The sequence below is a fragment of the Vicugna pacos genome, chromosome 16, assembly GCF_048564905.1.
Source record: "Vicugna pacos chromosome 16, VicPac4, whole genome shotgun sequence".
NCBI lineage: Eukaryota > Metazoa > Chordata > Mammalia > Artiodactyla > Camelidae > Vicugna > Vicugna pacos.
Window position 1 is genome coordinate 16,503,789 of NC_133002.1, and position 16,600 is coordinate 16,520,388.

General features: G+C 50.1%; 1 protein-coding gene across 4 annotated transcripts in view; it reads left to right on the top strand.

Moving 5' to 3' along the window:
• Positions 1-16,600, top strand: part of NCOR1 (nuclear receptor corepressor 1) — a 126,864-nt gene that overhangs the window by 89,102 nt on the left and 21,162 nt on the right. For 3 of the 4 annotated variants that reach the window (XM_072938460.1, XM_072938458.1, XM_072938459.1), the window contains exons 23-31: positions 4,875-5,035; positions 8,944-9,064; positions 9,159-9,260; positions 9,606-9,706; positions 11,771-11,939; positions 12,881-13,021; positions 14,216-14,299; positions 14,754-15,010; positions 15,262-15,622. In XM_072938460.1, coding sequence (XP_072794561.1) covers positions 4,875-5,035; positions 8,944-9,064; positions 9,159-9,260; positions 9,606-9,706; positions 11,771-11,939; positions 12,881-13,021; positions 14,216-14,299; positions 14,754-15,010; positions 15,262-15,622 — 1,497 coding nt within the window. Of the gene's footprint in view, positions 1-4,874; positions 5,036-8,943; positions 9,065-9,158; positions 9,261-9,605; positions 9,707-11,770; positions 11,940-12,835; positions 13,022-14,215; positions 14,300-14,753; positions 15,011-15,261; positions 15,623-16,600 lie in introns of all 4 variants that reach the window. The other variant, XM_072938457.1, reaches the window with a different exon arrangement.

The window sequence follows — 16,600 nt, forward strand, 5'->3', positions numbered from 1 at the left end:
TGGCACGTGGCCCTGCATCCTCCCGAGCGCAGTGTAGTCCGTAACAGGCGTCAGCGGCGTGTGCGCAGTGTAACTGACTCCGTGAAGGTCCTGCCACCGCTGTTAAGTCACTGTTGGTATTCAGGTGGCAGAGGTGAGTTGTGCATGCTCTTTTTAGATGGTCCATGATACACCTGATTTTAAAAAAAGGTGAGGGGAGTGATATGTAGATTGTAGTAAATTCTTCTGGTGTGGGCAGAAAGCAGCACGTGTGCCCTGGCTGGTTGTTAACTTGCGGCCTCTGTGTGAGCTGCTTACAGTGTAAGAACATCGAAGTCTTCTGTGATTCTGGTTTCGTTTTTGTGATGATTCAGAAGACTCTTTGCAGTGCCTTATACAGATGAGTGAGAGCTGTCGGCTGCAGAGTGTGCTGTCTCAAGGGCTGTTTAGTGCAGAGCAGCAGCCGGCTCCTTGACTGGCTTGCTGACTCCCGCCCCAGGCCCACCAGTGGTGAGTTCATCAGTTAGTGGCACCCGGAGTCTCTGTGGTGAACCAGAGTGATAATTCCCACCAAGGCTGGGTGTGTAATAGGTGCTAAATGAATGGTTCTGAAGGAAGGTTAAAGCCCCAGAGTTACCACTGGCTGTTTACTGCATTGCATCTAGAGCATCCTTAACCCCTAGCTCAGTCGTTGACACAGTGTGTGTGCGGCGAGCACATGCAGCAGGAACGGAATACGTCAGCGGCAGTGTAAATGGACTTAGTGCACGTGCTCGTCTTTTGAGCGTTCCAGTTATGAGAAAATCTGTCGTAATGCGAATGACAAATTACAGAATAATATAAAAGTCTGTTGATCTGTTCCTTACATAAATGATTTAGAATAAATTTTCTGAGGAGAATTAAAACAAAGAAAAACGGTATTTGCTGAACACATGCTAAAGCTTAACTTTATTCAGTTGGTAATATCTGGGCCATTCTAATATGTCTTTATTTTATAGATATTTTAGGACCTCAGTTTCTTTTCTTCATCTCCTTTACAAAATGGGTTGTATCTGGGAGCTGGAGAGACCAGAAGGATTTAAGGCTAGAGCCCTAAGTTCTGAGACTCCGGTCTGTGAACTGACTTCTCCGTGGTCAGTCACACTGAGTCGTGTGGTTTAGAGCGGAATGCTGCCCTGATTTTTAGTTTTAATGCAGTAGTCTTAAAACCAAACTAGTTACATATTTGATCAAAGTGACATCGAGGTGTTTGTTAACATGGCACCAGTTTGATTCAAGGTGACTCTCTACAGACTGGAATGGTTGATTACATTTTATCCTGAGGTGAAGTTTTGTTTTAGTTAATCTAGCTGGTATGTTCATCCAGTAATTCATTTAACAAGTACCTGAAGGCTCTTCTAAATTTACAGCTATGCTATAGTTCAGCTAAAGGATACTCTCCCAAGTGACATTTGTATGTTTGCAGTTAATTTACATGTAGACTGTTTACTTCAAGTATTTTCAGTGCAGTGTCGTAGAATAGTTTATGGAACGTCAAGGGTAGTGAGAATGAGGACTTACGTACGAACCATCGCCAGACTGGTGTAGTCCCCCTGGTTGGGGCCATGGTTTTGGCTTTTCCCTTCGTGGGCCCGTTTAGAAGGAGTGGCAGCATCTGACAGTACTCACCTTCCTGTGCTGGCCGTGGACGAATAATTATTGTAGATGTGCCCCTTTTAAGTGGCTTTAAAGCCTTTCCATTTGTAGAAAAGCTTGGAAAAAACCTCAGAGAAAGATTGTTTTCATTTTCCAGTAACGTTTACACATGTTGACTTCTGCTTTAGTTGGAAGCCTTTTTTCTACAGTGAAGGAACTCAGAACTGAAATTCTAGCTGGTTTTAACAAAATCTATCCAGTCAGAGTAAGAGTTAACACTTCTGTGCAACTGAATCTAGTTTTTTGTTTGTTTCTTTATTTTTTCAGCCGACTACATGATGATTTAAATAGCTGTGTTTAGAACCTTCTAAATTTCTATCTTTTCTTTTCCTTTAACACTATTATCACAAAGTGTATTTTCTACATGATTATAAACTTACTGGACATGGTAAAACAATCAGACACTGAATATATATAATAGTAAACTTTTGTAAAATTCTCCAGGAAGAAAGAAATGATTTTCTTTTGAACTTGGTTTATGTGACAAATTTGCACAGCGCTAGGACACTCAATAATCTAATTCATTACATCACTCTGTCAAAGAAGGACGAGTAACCTGACCCTGACGGCTGCCCGAGGGGCATCTGAGTTCAGTGCTTTGGGGAGGCATTGTTGTGCTGTGGGTTAGAGCTCAGGGCCAGGATCTGCACTCCTTTGGAGGAGCCCCCATCCTTGGCTGGGCGGTTAGGTGTGATTCTTTGGAGCTTCAGTTTCCTCATCTGTGAAATGGTGTCAGCAATCTCACTGGTCGTGAGGGCTAAATGAGAAACTGCATAACGCACAGTGCTCTGCACGAGGCGCAGAGTCCTGGCAGCTGGCAGTACTGCCATCGATCCCGGATTTTACAAAAACCTTAGTAAGCTAAAGAACTTGGACGCCTTGTGCTGATGATGCTCTGTGTGAAACCAGTCACAAATCTTCCACTTAGCAGTGAAACACTAGGGTCCTTCTCTGTAGAGAGTCTTGAGGGTGCTCTCTGTTACTCGCTGCAGTGCCGTAAGGAACAGGAACCAAGAAAGAAGTTTAGCTGTTTGAAGAGAGAACACAAGTGGTTATTCACAGGGTAAGAGTATCCACCTCAGAAGCCTAGAAGAATCAGTTGGAACGTTTTTAGAGCTAAGAGGAAAGTCATTAAGTTTCCCAGAAAAATTTGATACACAGATATCCACATCTTTCTTTCTTGTGTATCTGCAGTAATCAGTATGTATAAATATATATACATTCCTGTATGTAATAAAAAGACGGTTTTCCTTGCAACAAAATATGAAATACCTATGGATAATTTTTATGAAATAATGAAAAATGACCTATATGAAAAAAATCTAGGTTCACCAGTTAGAAAACCCATTATAAACTGTCAAGTCTCCTATATTTGTAAATTTAATACACTATTCAATGAAAATCCCGGTGATACTTTGGAGAGGAAGTACTCAGAGTAATTTTAAATTCAGATTTATCTAGAATAAATGGATAAGACTAGATAAACAAAAGGAAAAAAAAAAGAATGGAGATTTGTTCTGGCAGTTGTTAAAATGCCACAAATTAAAGGTGGTTTGGGTTACAGATGATTTTTACTTTCTTCTTTGTGCTTTTATGATTTTCCAAAATTAACAATATGTCCGTTTCACTTTTTAAAAAGGAAAAAATTATACATTTATATGTAATTATATATATATGTATTTTTAAGTCTTAATACGGCTGCGTATCTGATAACGCCCTTTAGGTGCTTGAAGCTTGTTGTTTGCCGCTCCGTGTGGAGGGAGGCTGTGTGGAGTGATGGTCATTGGCGTTACTGTACAGTTCATGGTCCGTGAGCTTGTGTGGCTTTGTTTTTAAGTAGTTCAGTCTGCCTCCTTTGAAAGGCTTCTTCCATTTCCTGCTTACGCTTACTTCTCTGCATATTAAGCGGTGGGCTGCAACAGGCTAATTCTAGGAGCTGAAATGCTCAGAGGTCTGGCCTCTGACTCAGGCCAGGCTTGGATCCGTAGGATGGCTGGATAGTCCGGTGTTTGCCTGTTGTGATCTTTATTGCCTGTGAAAATGCTTGATTCTCTACTGAGAGGAAAGAGAAATTCTTTGTCCTTTGAAGGGAACAAGAGTGATTGAATTTTTGAGCGTTTTATGAGGTCCTAGTGATGGTGCTTACACAGAAGATTGAGGTTTTCAGGGTTTCCTAACCTCTCCGTGGGTGGATTCCCCCCAGGAAGTTAGACCTTGGTAGTAGGATCTGCCCCTGGATGGTGTGGGCTTGGTCCTTCTCACACTTACTATTTTAATTTGGGGTTCTTCCCTTATTTTGATGACTTTAACTTTCATAGGAAGATCAGTCGCCTATATGCCTCATGCTGAGGTCAAACGTGCCCTAGAGCAGGAAGCGCAGCTGCGCAGGCTCTCGCAGAGAGAAGGCAGTAGAGCCGCGCCCCCGCCCGCAGTGAGCGCAGCCCGCTCTAGTGCCCCGCCAGGTAAATATCGCGCCTCTGCGCTGCGGCTGCCGGCCTCCGCCCACAGCCCGAGGCCGGGGTGCTTCACGTCCAGGACGCGTCCTTGCTGCTTCCAGTTACTTTCTTGTCTCTCTGCATCCCATCCTCAGTTGTACTCAGTTGAGGGTCACGGGGCCACTGGGAAATCTGTGTTCATATGTGTATCCTGTGACATTGACTGCCTTTTCTTTTAAGAGTACGTGTACTTTGTAAAGACCTTGAGATCCAACCCCCGCCCCCAAAATGAAGTGTCTGTGAGAATCAGAATCAGTAAATGTCTTTCAAGTTATGCAAGATGCAAAGAGGACGTTTACTGGCTACGTCACATCTGTGTGTTCTCCGGAGTTGTAGGACCAGCTGTTCCTAAGAAACACCCTCTTTCTCACCTCCATTGTGAGGTCCAAAGAGTGATGGAGAGAGGAAAAAGTACCGAAGATTGCCGTTTGCATACGCCAAGCGGACATAGTTTGAAATGAATGTGAGCTTGAGAGCTCTGGTTTGACAGGGAGTTGACTGTTTCAGCCTCACAAATGCCATTTGTGACCTGAATATGTGCAAATTTAATTCAAGTGAAAGAAATTTAAAGTAGAATGTTCGTCCTCGCCTCCATCTTGCACCTGCAGTATAATTTGTGGTTGAAAGATTCCAAGGTGGCTGAGAAAGGTGGTGTCGCAGCTGGGAAACCGGCGGCTTTACATTGTTTTTCCTTCCTCTTCAAAGCCCTGCAGCCGGCGCCGCATCAGGTGATGACCGGCCTCCCCGAAGGGGTCCGCCTCCCGACAGCGCGGCCCACCCGGCCACCGCCGCCTCTCATCCCTTCGTCCAAAACCACCGTGGCTTCAGAAAAGCCATCGTTCATCCTGGGAGGCTCCATCTCACAGGTAAAGGGCCTCTCTTCCCGGCGGACCTCCTGTTGGTTGTCGCTTCAGTAAAATGTCCCCTCGTTCTCACCCCAATCTGCCAGGGCCCTCGTTGGGAAACTCTGTTCACGAGGAGACAGTGATCTGAGAGTGCAGCCTCCAGGCTCCTGCAAGGGGCACACGGGGTCGCTGGGTCACTGCCGGCCTGGCTGCCAGCACCGCCTGCTCACCGTGGGGCCGGGCTGCGCCAGGAGACGGGGTGGGCTCTGGGACTAGAATCTTTGTTGGCTGACAGTTGTAAAGGCTCTAAACATCGAGTTGTGGGTGACTGGTGAGCTCTGCTGGGTTCTGACTTTGCCCCCCACCCCACCCCATTTCTCATAAGGTCTTGTAACAGTTCAGTCAGTTTTGACTGATCTGCAAACCAGTGACCACACTGTCAGGCCAGGGGACGCTTCTGTCCCCTCAGAAGGCTTGCTCATGGCCCTCCCCACCTGGAGCAGCCTTGTCCTGCCTTCGTTGTCCCGGCTGAGCCTTACCTTTTCCAGAACGTGGCAGCAGCAGAGTCACACAGTGTGCCCTCCCTGTGTCTGTCTGCAGCGACTCAGCTTCCTGGTTTCAGGGTTCAGCAGGTTTTTGTGCGGTCGGCAGTCTTCCTTTTCTGTTGCTGGGTTGTGTGACCACGTCAGTTTGTTTCTCTGTTTCTTGGTGGTGGAAACGTGAGGTGCTTCTGGCTTGGGACTACTGTGACTAAAGCTGACGTGAACATTCTGGAATGAGGCCCCGTGGGCGCACGTCTTCCTGCTCTGCGTGGCCCCGAGAGGTGTGCTTCCCTGTGTGCTCACCCCGAGCGGCTGCGGTTTGCGCGGCCGCCGGCCTGCCTGAGCCGCGTGCTGCTGTCTTTCTCGCTTGTTCTAGTCATGTGGTGGGAGGCGGGTGTTTCATTGTGGCTTTACTTGGCATTTCCCTGACAACAGGGGACGTCGAGCACGTTGCAGACACGCATTGGCCATCTGTCCATCTGAGTGTGAAGTGACCGTTTTAAGTCTCATTGCCTGTTTTACTGCGTCTTTTTGTTAGGAGGTTGCAGAAGTTCTTCATGTCATGAAGGAAAGTTCTGTGATACTCTTTTTTTTCTTTCTATTTGTGGCTTGTGTCTTTCGATGAGTAGAAGTTTCACATTTCGAAGTCCATGTATCACTTCTTCCCTATCAAGATTAGTTCTTTTCCTCTAAGGAATCCTGGCCAGCTTCAGGCTTGTGAGACGTTCTCCCAGGCTTTCTTCTGAAAGCGTTAGAGTTCTGGCTTTCGCACGTAGGTCTGTGATGCGGGTGAAGGGAATTTTTGTGCGCAGAGTGAGGCCAGGCTGCCGTCGCCCGTCCGTGTGGACCTGCAGCCCCGGAACGTCGCTCGGGAAGTCTTCTCTTCCTCCTCCCTGTGGGCGCTGCGGTGCCTTTGTCAAAGGGATCTGGTGGCGCGTCTGGGTCTGTCTCTGGGCTCTTCTGTCCCGCGACCTGCTCGCCACCCTTTGTCCACACCGTGGTACTGACGGCCGTGGCTGTTACAGTAAAAGTCTTGAGATCATGAGTACGAGTCCTCGAGTGCTTTCACTTTTCTAAGACTTTAGCTCTTCTGTGTCTTTTGTATTTCCATATAAATTACATAATCAGTTTGTCGGTTCCTACAAAAAAATTCTCCTGGGATTTTGGTTGCAGTTCCATTAAGCCTGTAGGTTAAATTTTTTTTAATTGAAGTATATTTAGTTTACAATGTGCGTAGGTTGCTTCTTAAGGAAATGGAGCTTCTGACTCGTGACACATTGATCTCTCCGTTCATTTAGGTCTTCAGTTTCAGCGATGTTTTGTAGTTCTCACCATAGAGGTTTTGCACGTTTTGTTAGACTTATGATCCGATAATTTGAATATTTGTAGTGTATTTTGTTCTTATGAGTGATTTTATTTTTAAAAATTTCACTTTCTGGTTCTTGCTAGTGTGCAGGAAAAAGCTGATGTTTTCCCCCTGACTTGATCTCCTGTGACATCCCTGGCTGCTCCTAGAGGGGTTCCGTCTGTCTGTTTTTGGCAGGGGATAGATTTCTGAGGATTTTCTCTGTGTGCGAGTCACCTGCAGATAGACAGCTTTGCTTCTCCCCTCCCAGCCTTCATGCCTCTCCCCTGTCGCTCTTCACTGAGCAGGCTGGGGCAGGATCTCAGTGCAGTGCGCGGCGGGGGAGGGGCGGGAGGGCGCTCAGCGCGTCCCACGCAGCGTGTCCACCGTGGTCTTCTGTCGTCAGGGCGGTGTTTCCGCGCAGTCTTAGCTTGCTGGGAGTTCTTTTCTTTCTCTCCAGTTGTATTTTTCAACTTCCCGATTTCTTTATGGTTCTTCTCTCTGGTTTCTTTCTCTTTGTTAACAGTCTCTGTGACGAGACATCATTTTCATGCTTCCCTTTAATTCTGTTACACAGCTCTCTGCAGTTCATTGAAGATGCTTATACTAGCTGCTCTGAAGTCTTTGCCCAGCAAGTCTAAAGCCCAGGGACAGTTCTTACTGCTTTTCTGCCCCCACCCCCACCCCCTGTTTCTTTGCTTGTCTTACTTTTGGTTAAAGCTGTAACAGGATGTGGCAGCCCTGAAAATCAGATTCTCCCCTCTTCCTGGGATTTGCCATTCTTGCTGTGTGCCTTTCTTGCTGTTTATTTGCTGGGTGACTTTTCAGAGCTAATTCTGTAAAGTCTGTATTCCCCATCACATGTGGCCACTGGAGTCTCTGTTTGCTTCGTCAGTGGTCACCTGACGGCTGGACAGAGATGTCAACGCCCAGAGTGAAGAAGTGCCCCGGTCGTTCCTGGGGCTGTGTGTGCGCGGGGCCGCGCCTCCGGCGTTCAGCCAGGCAGCTCACAGCCCTGCCGGCATCTCCCTTCCTGCTGCCACAGGCCTTGAGGTCAGCGGGCTAAGAGCCCGCGGCTCCGCTGGCTTCCCCAGCGCGCTCACGGCCTTCTAGACTCCTGGGGGAGGCGTTGGAGCTTTTCTCACCCTCTGTGCACGTCTCTTTCCTGAGCCTTTCCGTTTAAGGTTTGGGTTACCCTAGTTTTCCCTGACTGTTGTCTTCTGCCTCGTGCAGTGGGGAAGTTAGTCCGTTGACTCTGACTGATTGGTTTTGACCAGCCTGTACCTCTTCCCCACCGCAGTCAGGCAGGTGAAGTCAGCTTTGCAGGTGGGTCTCTCAGAGCCACCGGGCCATTCTGTGCATGGCAGTTCCCGGAAGTGAGGCTTGTGGTGAACCCTTGCCGGGTTCTTTCCCCTCCAGTGTCTGCGGACTGTGCCGGGGGCTGTTGACCTGCTCGGCTGCCGCAGGGCTGGGGCGGGGCGGGCAACAGAGCAGGAGTTCTGGTGACACAGAGCTCCCCGCTCTCACCCAGGCTCCGTCACGTCTCTTGAATAAATACTCCCAGGTTTCTACAAGCCTTTGGCTGAAGAGTTGGGAAGAGCTCTTAGAAGGTCATTCGTGCCATTTTTGCAGGTTTTCTAGTTGCCTTTATGGAGGATAGGTTTTGAAAGTCCTAATAACGCTACCGTTTTCTTTGCTGTCACTGTCGCGTAGCATTTTTAACAGGAATAAATATTGTTAGTAAAAGCAATGCACATTTTGAGTGTATAGTTAATGCTGTTATTTATGTAATTTGTTGATAAATATTATCAACGTTGCATGGTAATTTTGGAGGACATCTCTTGCACCTTAAAAAAAAATTAAATTGATTTAATTTAATCAATCTGTGACAATCTTCCTGCTTTACAAATACCCGTTCTTAATTTTGGGCAGGGGGTGGGTTGGGAGGTGTAAGTTTTATAAGCAGAAAAGCAAACATTAAGTGTATGTAGTTGGCCTCGTGCAAAGACAGTGTTATTTTAGTCCTTTAACATTATTTTTAGGGGACCCCCGGCGCTTACTTGCCTTCTCCTAACCAGGCGTCCTACGCCCCGGAGGCAGCCAAGCCCTCGGCAGGCTCCATCTCGCTGGGACTGCCGCGCCAGCAGGAGGCCGCCAAGCCAGGTCAGTGACCATACACCCGGATGTCTCACGTTCGTCGTGTCGCAGTCAGGGACCCACACTTGCTCACCTCACTTTCTCTCGCTTTGGTTCTTAGCTCCTGTGCCCTACATCAAACAGGAAGAATTTTCTCCCCGAAGCCAGAACTCACAGCCTGAGGGCTTACTGGTCAGAGCCCAGCACGAAGGAGTGGTCAGAGGTAAGACGTGCTGCTCGGTAGAGGTAGTGAGCTTTTGTCCCCAGGAAGTGTAGTAAAGGAAGGCAGTGACGTGTTTCAGGGATGGGCCTTTAACTGAGAGCCTTTAATTCTAAGTTTAAGTTTTCTTTCTGTATAAAGATGATTTAAAATCTTTGAAATTTTGCATTTCTGCAGCCCTCTTTAATGATTGCAGAGTTATTGTGAAAGTACATTTTGATAAAACAGAAACCCTTCTTCTTGTGCTGCCGTTTCCTTCTCTTCTTACCTCTGCCAAGTTGGGGCTGATTTTGTTTGTTTTTTTCGGGTGTAGGGGTGTGATTCACTAACGGTTTTGTTTTCATTCAGGTACCACGGGAGCCATTCAGGAGGGCAGTATAACTCGGGGAACCCCAGCCAGCAAACTTCCTGTGGAGGGCATCCCGTCCCTCCGGGGCTCCATCACCCAGGTGAGCGGCTCATCCTTGGGGCTCTGGTCAGGGGCTCACCAGAGAGCGGGAAGCAAAGCCTCGAGAGCCTTGGCTGTCCCAGCAGCACAGCTTTGTGCCTGAGTTGTTCGCTGTTCTGGGTTATGGGGCTGGTCTCAGTGACCGTAATCCCCGGATCTATAAATCGTCTGCAGAAAGAAATTAAGGTGATAATTTTTGACCGTAAGGCGCATTATATTTATACTCTGGTTCACTTGAAAAGGTCACTTCTTTGCAAACTGGCAGAAGAAACAAGTTCTGGTTGGTGCAGCTCTCACTGTCTTCCTGGCACAGCTTTGACGATGTGTTCAGCTTAAATAGAAACTGAGAAGAAAATCATTGCAAATTACCTGCTTGCTTTTGCCCCTTCCGGGAAGGAAAGCCCGCCGTCTCAGCGTGTAAGCTGCCTTGCTAGGCTATCGTGCTGCCCTAGGAAGTATGGACGGCGTTGACGAAAGCACCAAAAATCAAGCATCTTCTTGTAATTTTAGGCGAAATACATTGCCACTTTTGATTAATAAAAGGTCTTTCTTTTCCTTGGTTAAACGTTACCTTTAGTTTGAAATGTAAAGCAGTCTTTAGCCTCTTCATTAACTGGAGCTGCACGGGGAGTTCTGTTTTGGGAAGTCACTGCAAACAGAGTCCTGTGCTTCCGTGCGCTGTGCCCAGGACAAGTGTTCTGTTCTGTTCCTGTTTCTGGTCTTGTGTTCCTGCTCCCTGGCACAGTGGGTGTTCAAGTTGGGTCCCCAGACCAGCAGCGTCAGTGTCATCTGGAAACGCCCAGGCCCACCCCAGGTGTCCTGGCGGGGCCCAGCCGCCTGTGTTCTGGCCTCGCAGTGATTCTGCTGTGTGCCCAGCGGAGAACCCGGCCCTCGGCATAGGCTGTGCTCCCGAGCGTCAGCGTGCCCTGGAAGCTCGTTAGCGCAGCACGGACACTGCACCCCCACCGCGACCTGCTGAGTCAGAACCTCCGTTAGAGCAACAAGAGTCCCCAGTGACTTCTTCCTGCGACGTGGTTTACTGCGAGGACGGCACGTAGTGATGTAGAAAGTCACACACCAACTCTTCAGATCTCCTTCCCCGTTTGACCGAAGTCGTCTGTCCCCCTGGAGTTGGTTTACAGAATAAGCAAATACTAGTATAAACAGAAGACAGACAGATGGCTGATGCGTCTTCCTTTCCTTCTTCACTTTCACCCCAGCGCTGGGACTGTGGGTGGGAAGTCAGGATGGACCGGGTCAGAAGAGGCTGGGCTCCACTTGCTGATTTCCACACCAGCCTGCCCGAGTGGTGGCACACTTCTGAAGAGGGTGTAAGGGTTTCCAGGTGTTTACTACCAAGTTCACCTCTCGGCTACATGAGTAGGTGCCTCATCACAGCCCTGCTGGGGCGTGTGGGTTCAGAGTGACCTTGCAGGAGGTTTGGGGACCTGACTGTGTGCATGGGCTGGGGCTGGGCCCCTCACTCCCGTTCAGTCCAGGCAGCTCACTTTTCCAAGCGTTGTGCACAATTTCCACGAGTGATTTCCCCCAAAAGAAGGGCTACTGCTCACAGGAATGGCAGGGAGAACCGTGGCCTTAGGCAGACTCAGAGGCCGTGGCCTGAGCTGAGTCACGTCACAGCCCGGCATCTGAGTGCCCCCTTGTCACGATATGAGAGAAAGAGGAGGTACTTCAGTTTAAAGCCTAATTTATCATCTTATTTTTCTTAGAAATTTTGAAAAAGCTTTACTGTATTTGCATGATTTTAGGCCCTACGGCAGATTTTGTTTCTGAGAGTTCAATGCCTTCCCAGAGGTCTGACTTGAAGGAGGGGAGGCTGCTTCAGCTCACACCCCTCTTGGCATCTTAAGAAGCTTTGTGTGGCAGGGTCTGAGGACGAAGGCCTAGGAGCTCTTTTCATTTATACCGTGTGTCTGGTTCCCCTCACATGCTGGCCTTTCCTGCTTGAGGACGCGGCTTGATCTGGTGGGTTACATCTTCTGAGTGCCCTTGGTTTCCTGTAAATGTGAGTGACCCGTGGTGCCTGTGTTTGACTTGATGACAGGGGACCCCGGCTCTGTCCCAGGCTGGCATCCCAACCGAGGCTTTGGTGAAGGGGCCCATTTCTAGACTGTCCATTGAAGAGGGCGGTCCTGAGAAGGGCCGAGAGGAAGCTGCATCCAAAGGCCACGTCATCTATGAGGGCAAGAGCGGACACATCTTGTCCTATGACAGTAAGTGCCACGCCGAAACGCGGGGCTGAACACGTGGGTCTGGGTCCCCGTGCCTGCCGTGGGAAGTGGGTTTTCCTTCCCTGGGTCCAGGTTGCCTCCCTGTGATGTGCAGAGGGGTAATACTGGTACTTCCCACGGGACCTGTGGAAAGGGACCCACAGTGCAGAGCCCATAGTGGGAGTCCCCAGGCGGCCCTGCATCATCAGCCGTGGGCAGGCAGCTTAGCCCAGGGGAGAATCTTTGTTTAACATTAATCGAATCACTTTTATTTTACAGGGATACCTATTTTATGAGCTAAAAATTAGGGCACACCTAGTAGTCTGATAATCATGGAAAGAGTATTGAATATAAATTCTTCTTAAATCTATTTTCATGTCTCTTTGTAGGAAAACATTTTAGATGTGCTCTTAGGGTTAAGTTTTAAATTGGGTGCTGCTCTGAGCAGAGTGGTGAAGCCTCCCGCCTGGGGTGTGGCCCTTCCCTTTGTCCCGCACACCTGCCCGATAGTCACTCAGCAGCCGTGGGGTATCAGGTGACGTCACGACGTTGCAGTGCTGTGTTCACGTGCCCCTTGCCCGCGCCCTTAGGCGTCTGGCCTCCCAGCCCTCTCAGGGGCCGCGGTCCTTCTCTCCTCATGGCGCCTGTGACTCTGCAGTGGCCCCTGCCAATGCACCTGTGCCCACCGCCGCTGGGGAGGTTTCACCAGGGTAGGGACCTAGTTTGTTAACCGTTATCTGCAAGCCTGGCTTATGCCTGGGACTCGATACATAGATTTGAGTGAACAAAAACATTTTTGCAAATGTCATCTACACAGATGTCTATGGTAGGTTACAACCAGTATCTACATTGTTATCTTTGCACGATGGTGACATTGAGATAACTTGTTTGTGGAACAGCAGGCCTTGGGCTCCCTGAGCAGCTCCTGTGTCTACGTCCTGCAGATATTAAGAACGCCCGAGAAGGGGCAAGGAGCCCTAGGACAGCGCACGAAATCAGCCTGAAGAGAAGCTACGACTCCGTGGAAGGAGCTCTGAAGCCAGGGTTGTCCGTGAGGGAGTCTCCCGTGTCAGCACCGCTAGAGGGTAAATGCTGTGTCCGCAACACTGTGGAGAGGCGTTTAATTCTGTGTAGTGAGTTTACGTTGTTGGGTTAGGTTGTGTTCAGTCTCTTGTCGTTTCCACTGAAATTTACATTTATGTCAATATACAAATGAAACATATTATTAATACATGTAATATACAATATAACACTCAGTATGGAATCTGCGTTAATACACGCTCTGTTACATCTGTACGTAAGCCGAGCGGTGCACGCCGTGGGGGGACGCGGGGGTGGGACAGAGCTGGTCTCACCACGGGCGGCGGTTCGGTTGCTCGCAGAATCTGTATGTTATTCCTGTTTGTGAGTTTGAAAAATGTCACATTTATCATGAGAACTTTGTCTGTTATCGTGAGGCAGGTGGAGGGGTGTAGTGAGCAGAGCAGACGTGCGTCTGAGCCCCAGCTGCACCCTCTGCTGGCGAACTGCTCTGCGCCCGTCTCCCCATTGGCCAAGGGGCTGGGTGTTTTAATTGTGTGTGAGGACGGGGCGCGCGTTCCTAACTTGGTTGTTTTGTTGGTGTCACGTTCCTTAAATCTTAACCTGTCTCAACTGTTTAACTTTAATCTAGATGAAATTCTAAAAACAGTGTGAGGTCTTAGAAGGCCTGCGTAATTTTCTAAGAGCTGGATTTTTGCTGTAGTGAAAAAAAATCACTTTCCTTAATTCAGGTTTGTTGGCAACATAACCTGGAACTTCTTAGGAGGTTCTTTGGCTCTTTGATTCCGACTTGCTGTTTCATTTACTGTATTTTGCCCATTTCTGAGGCGTCCGTCTTTGACGTTTCCCCGCCTCACAGATGCGTTTCAGAGCCGAGTGGTTTCCAGTCCCTCTGTGTGTTCTCTCACCGCGATAAAAAGGCACTGGGACTTCAGACTTGGCTCTGAAAGTGCTGCTCTTTGCTGTTTGACCTGTACTAGACGTCCTCTGTGGCCACTTCCTAATTGGGAAAACGTGTAAAAAGGAGCGAGTGATGTCATGTTGGTACTTGCAGCTTTTATTTTTCCCGTGATGTTCGTCTGAGTAGTCTGCAAACTTAAAATGATGCCCCGTTCTGCACGGAGCCCCCGTCACCAGCACCTGCTCTCAGGGCAGCGTGACGTGCGTGACGTGTGTGACGAGGACGTGAACTGACCTGCACGTGTGTCTAACACCTGGACCGCTTTCTCGTTTGGAAGGGCTGATATGCCGGGCGCTGCCCAGGGGGAGCCCTCACGCGGACCTCAAGGAGAGGACTGTGCTGTCTGGGTCCATAATGCAGGGTAAGCCTTCCGCTCGCTCGCCTGCCTTCACGGCTGCCTCACGGGCACCGTGGTTCGGCATGAACTTGCCCTGCACAAGGCCTGTTTTTAAGGTATTTTCCCTTTTGAAATACTAGATATTTGAGTGCCGACTGTAACTCTTCTCTGAGCTACGTGTCTATTTGAAGATGACAGTTACCTAATCTCTGACTGCAGAGACTCCTTCATTGTGTGAGAGCCATCCTGGGACTGGTGAACAGTGTCTTAACTCTTGGGCAGCCCTGGAAAGATAACGCCCGATGAGTGTTTCTCGGAGAGGCTGCTGTGAGGAGAGGCTGATTAGAAGCTGCAGGATGGCAGGGCACTGAGTTCTTGCACTGCAGTAAATTACATAGGACAGAACTGACTGAAGTTTTTAGTGCCCAGTTCAGTGGCATTATTTTAATGAGTGTGTTTCTGGAATCCTTTCTTGAAGGCACACCAAGAGCGACCACTGAGAGCTTTGAAGACGGCCTTAAGTACCCCAAGCAGATTAAACGGGAGAGCCCGCCCATTCGTGCGTTCGAAGGCGCCATCAGCAAAGGGAAGCCTTACGACGGCATCACCACCATCAAAGAGATGGGGCGCTCGGTGCATGAGATCCCGCGGCAGGACGCGGCTGCTCCGGAGAGCCGGAAGACCCCAGAGGGGGTCCCGGGCACCAGGCCCATCGTCGAGGGCTCCATCTCCCAGGTACCCGCCCCGGCATCTGGGGGGGGCGGTTCCAACGTGTGACGTTGTGATGGTAAGTCGTGCTTCAGACGGTAGGGCTCGTGGAACAAACGCGCAGGTGTGTGTATGCTTTCTCCTTAGCCTTCCCCGTGTAGGAGTGTGGGGGCACGTCGTGCGGGTGGGGTCGCACAGGCTGGGTGCACGCCGGCCAAGGTCACTGGGACCCAGACGTGGCCCTGCCTGGGCTACCGTGACGCTTGTCTCTCCCCTAGGGTACCCCCATCAAGTTTGACAGCAGCTCGGGTCCGTCTGCCATCAAACACAACGTCAAGTCCTTGATCACGGGGCCTAGCAAGCTGCCGCGTGGGATGCCTCCGCTGGAAATCATGCCAGAGAACGTGAAAGCGGCCGAGCGGGGCAAGTACGAGGACATGAAGGCGGGGGAGCCCGTGCGCTCCCGGCACACGTCGGTGGTGAGCTCCGGCCCCTCGGTCCTGCGGTCCACGCTGCACGAGGCCCCCAAAGCGCAGCTGAGCCCAGGGCTTTATGAGGACGCCAGCGCAAGGCGCACGCCCGGCAGTTACGCCAGCACCGTGTCCAGAGGCTCCCCCATGCTGAGCAGAGCCCCCGATGGTGCGTCTCGCCCCGTCCCTGTCCGACCCCTGTCACGGTGCTCGTCCCCCCTCTGCAGGCGGCATGTGTCTGAGTGTCAGCTCAGCAGGTGACACGTGCAGGCTGTGCCTGACACCCCCTCGGGCGGGGAAGGCTGGCTACCTCCCAGGTTGAGAGGAGCCATAATGTAGGTCATGTACCTAATATTATAATTAAGTGCAGGGTGTGGTGCAGTCCAGAAATGCTCTAGAGTAAGAAATGCTTGGAGAGGGTTTTCATCCATTCCTGTGGGGTTTTCTGGAGGCCCGTCTTGACCCGGGCTTGCGGTGCAGTCTGGTGCGCTGGTGGAGTTAGGCCATGGAGCGAGACTGCTGAGCCTTGAATCAAGGTTCTTCGTACTGCGTTGACGTGGACAAGTCGCTTCACTTCCCTGTGCTGTGGCTTCCTCGTCGTGCAGTGGCGATGTGAGAGGCGGCCTCACCTTGCTGGACTGTTGTGAGGAGGGCTGTAGGAGGGCAGCGCTGGCGTGCAGGAAGGGCTTGGCAGCGTGCACTCTGGTTGCTGGTGTTGCTGCCATCCTCACCGTGACCCTGCTCCTCCCCCAGCTTTGTGCTGCCGGCGGGGACGTCACTGAGGAGAAGGGCGTGGATTTTTACCAGGTGTCCCGGAAATAATCTGAGGCCCTTAAAAATCTTTCCACTTATCATTTGAAGCTGTACTGCAGTCCTTATCAGGGGCTTCTGTGCGGGGTCCTGGGCAGGACTCTGGGGCGGAGAGGGAGGGGGAGGCAGCGCCCGCTCAGGGGTAGGGGGAACCCAGGCCAGCGGGCTCTGGTTTTGGAGGAGAAGGACCTCCCTGCAGAGGGCAGGGTGCTCCGCGTTTGAGCAGGCTGCGGCGTGAGGGGCTGTGAGAAAACAGCGTGATCTCTTGGTTTTGACAGGAAGGTTTGATTGTGGGGAAGTTGATACTATCAAAATACTAACAGTTAGCCAGTGGGGA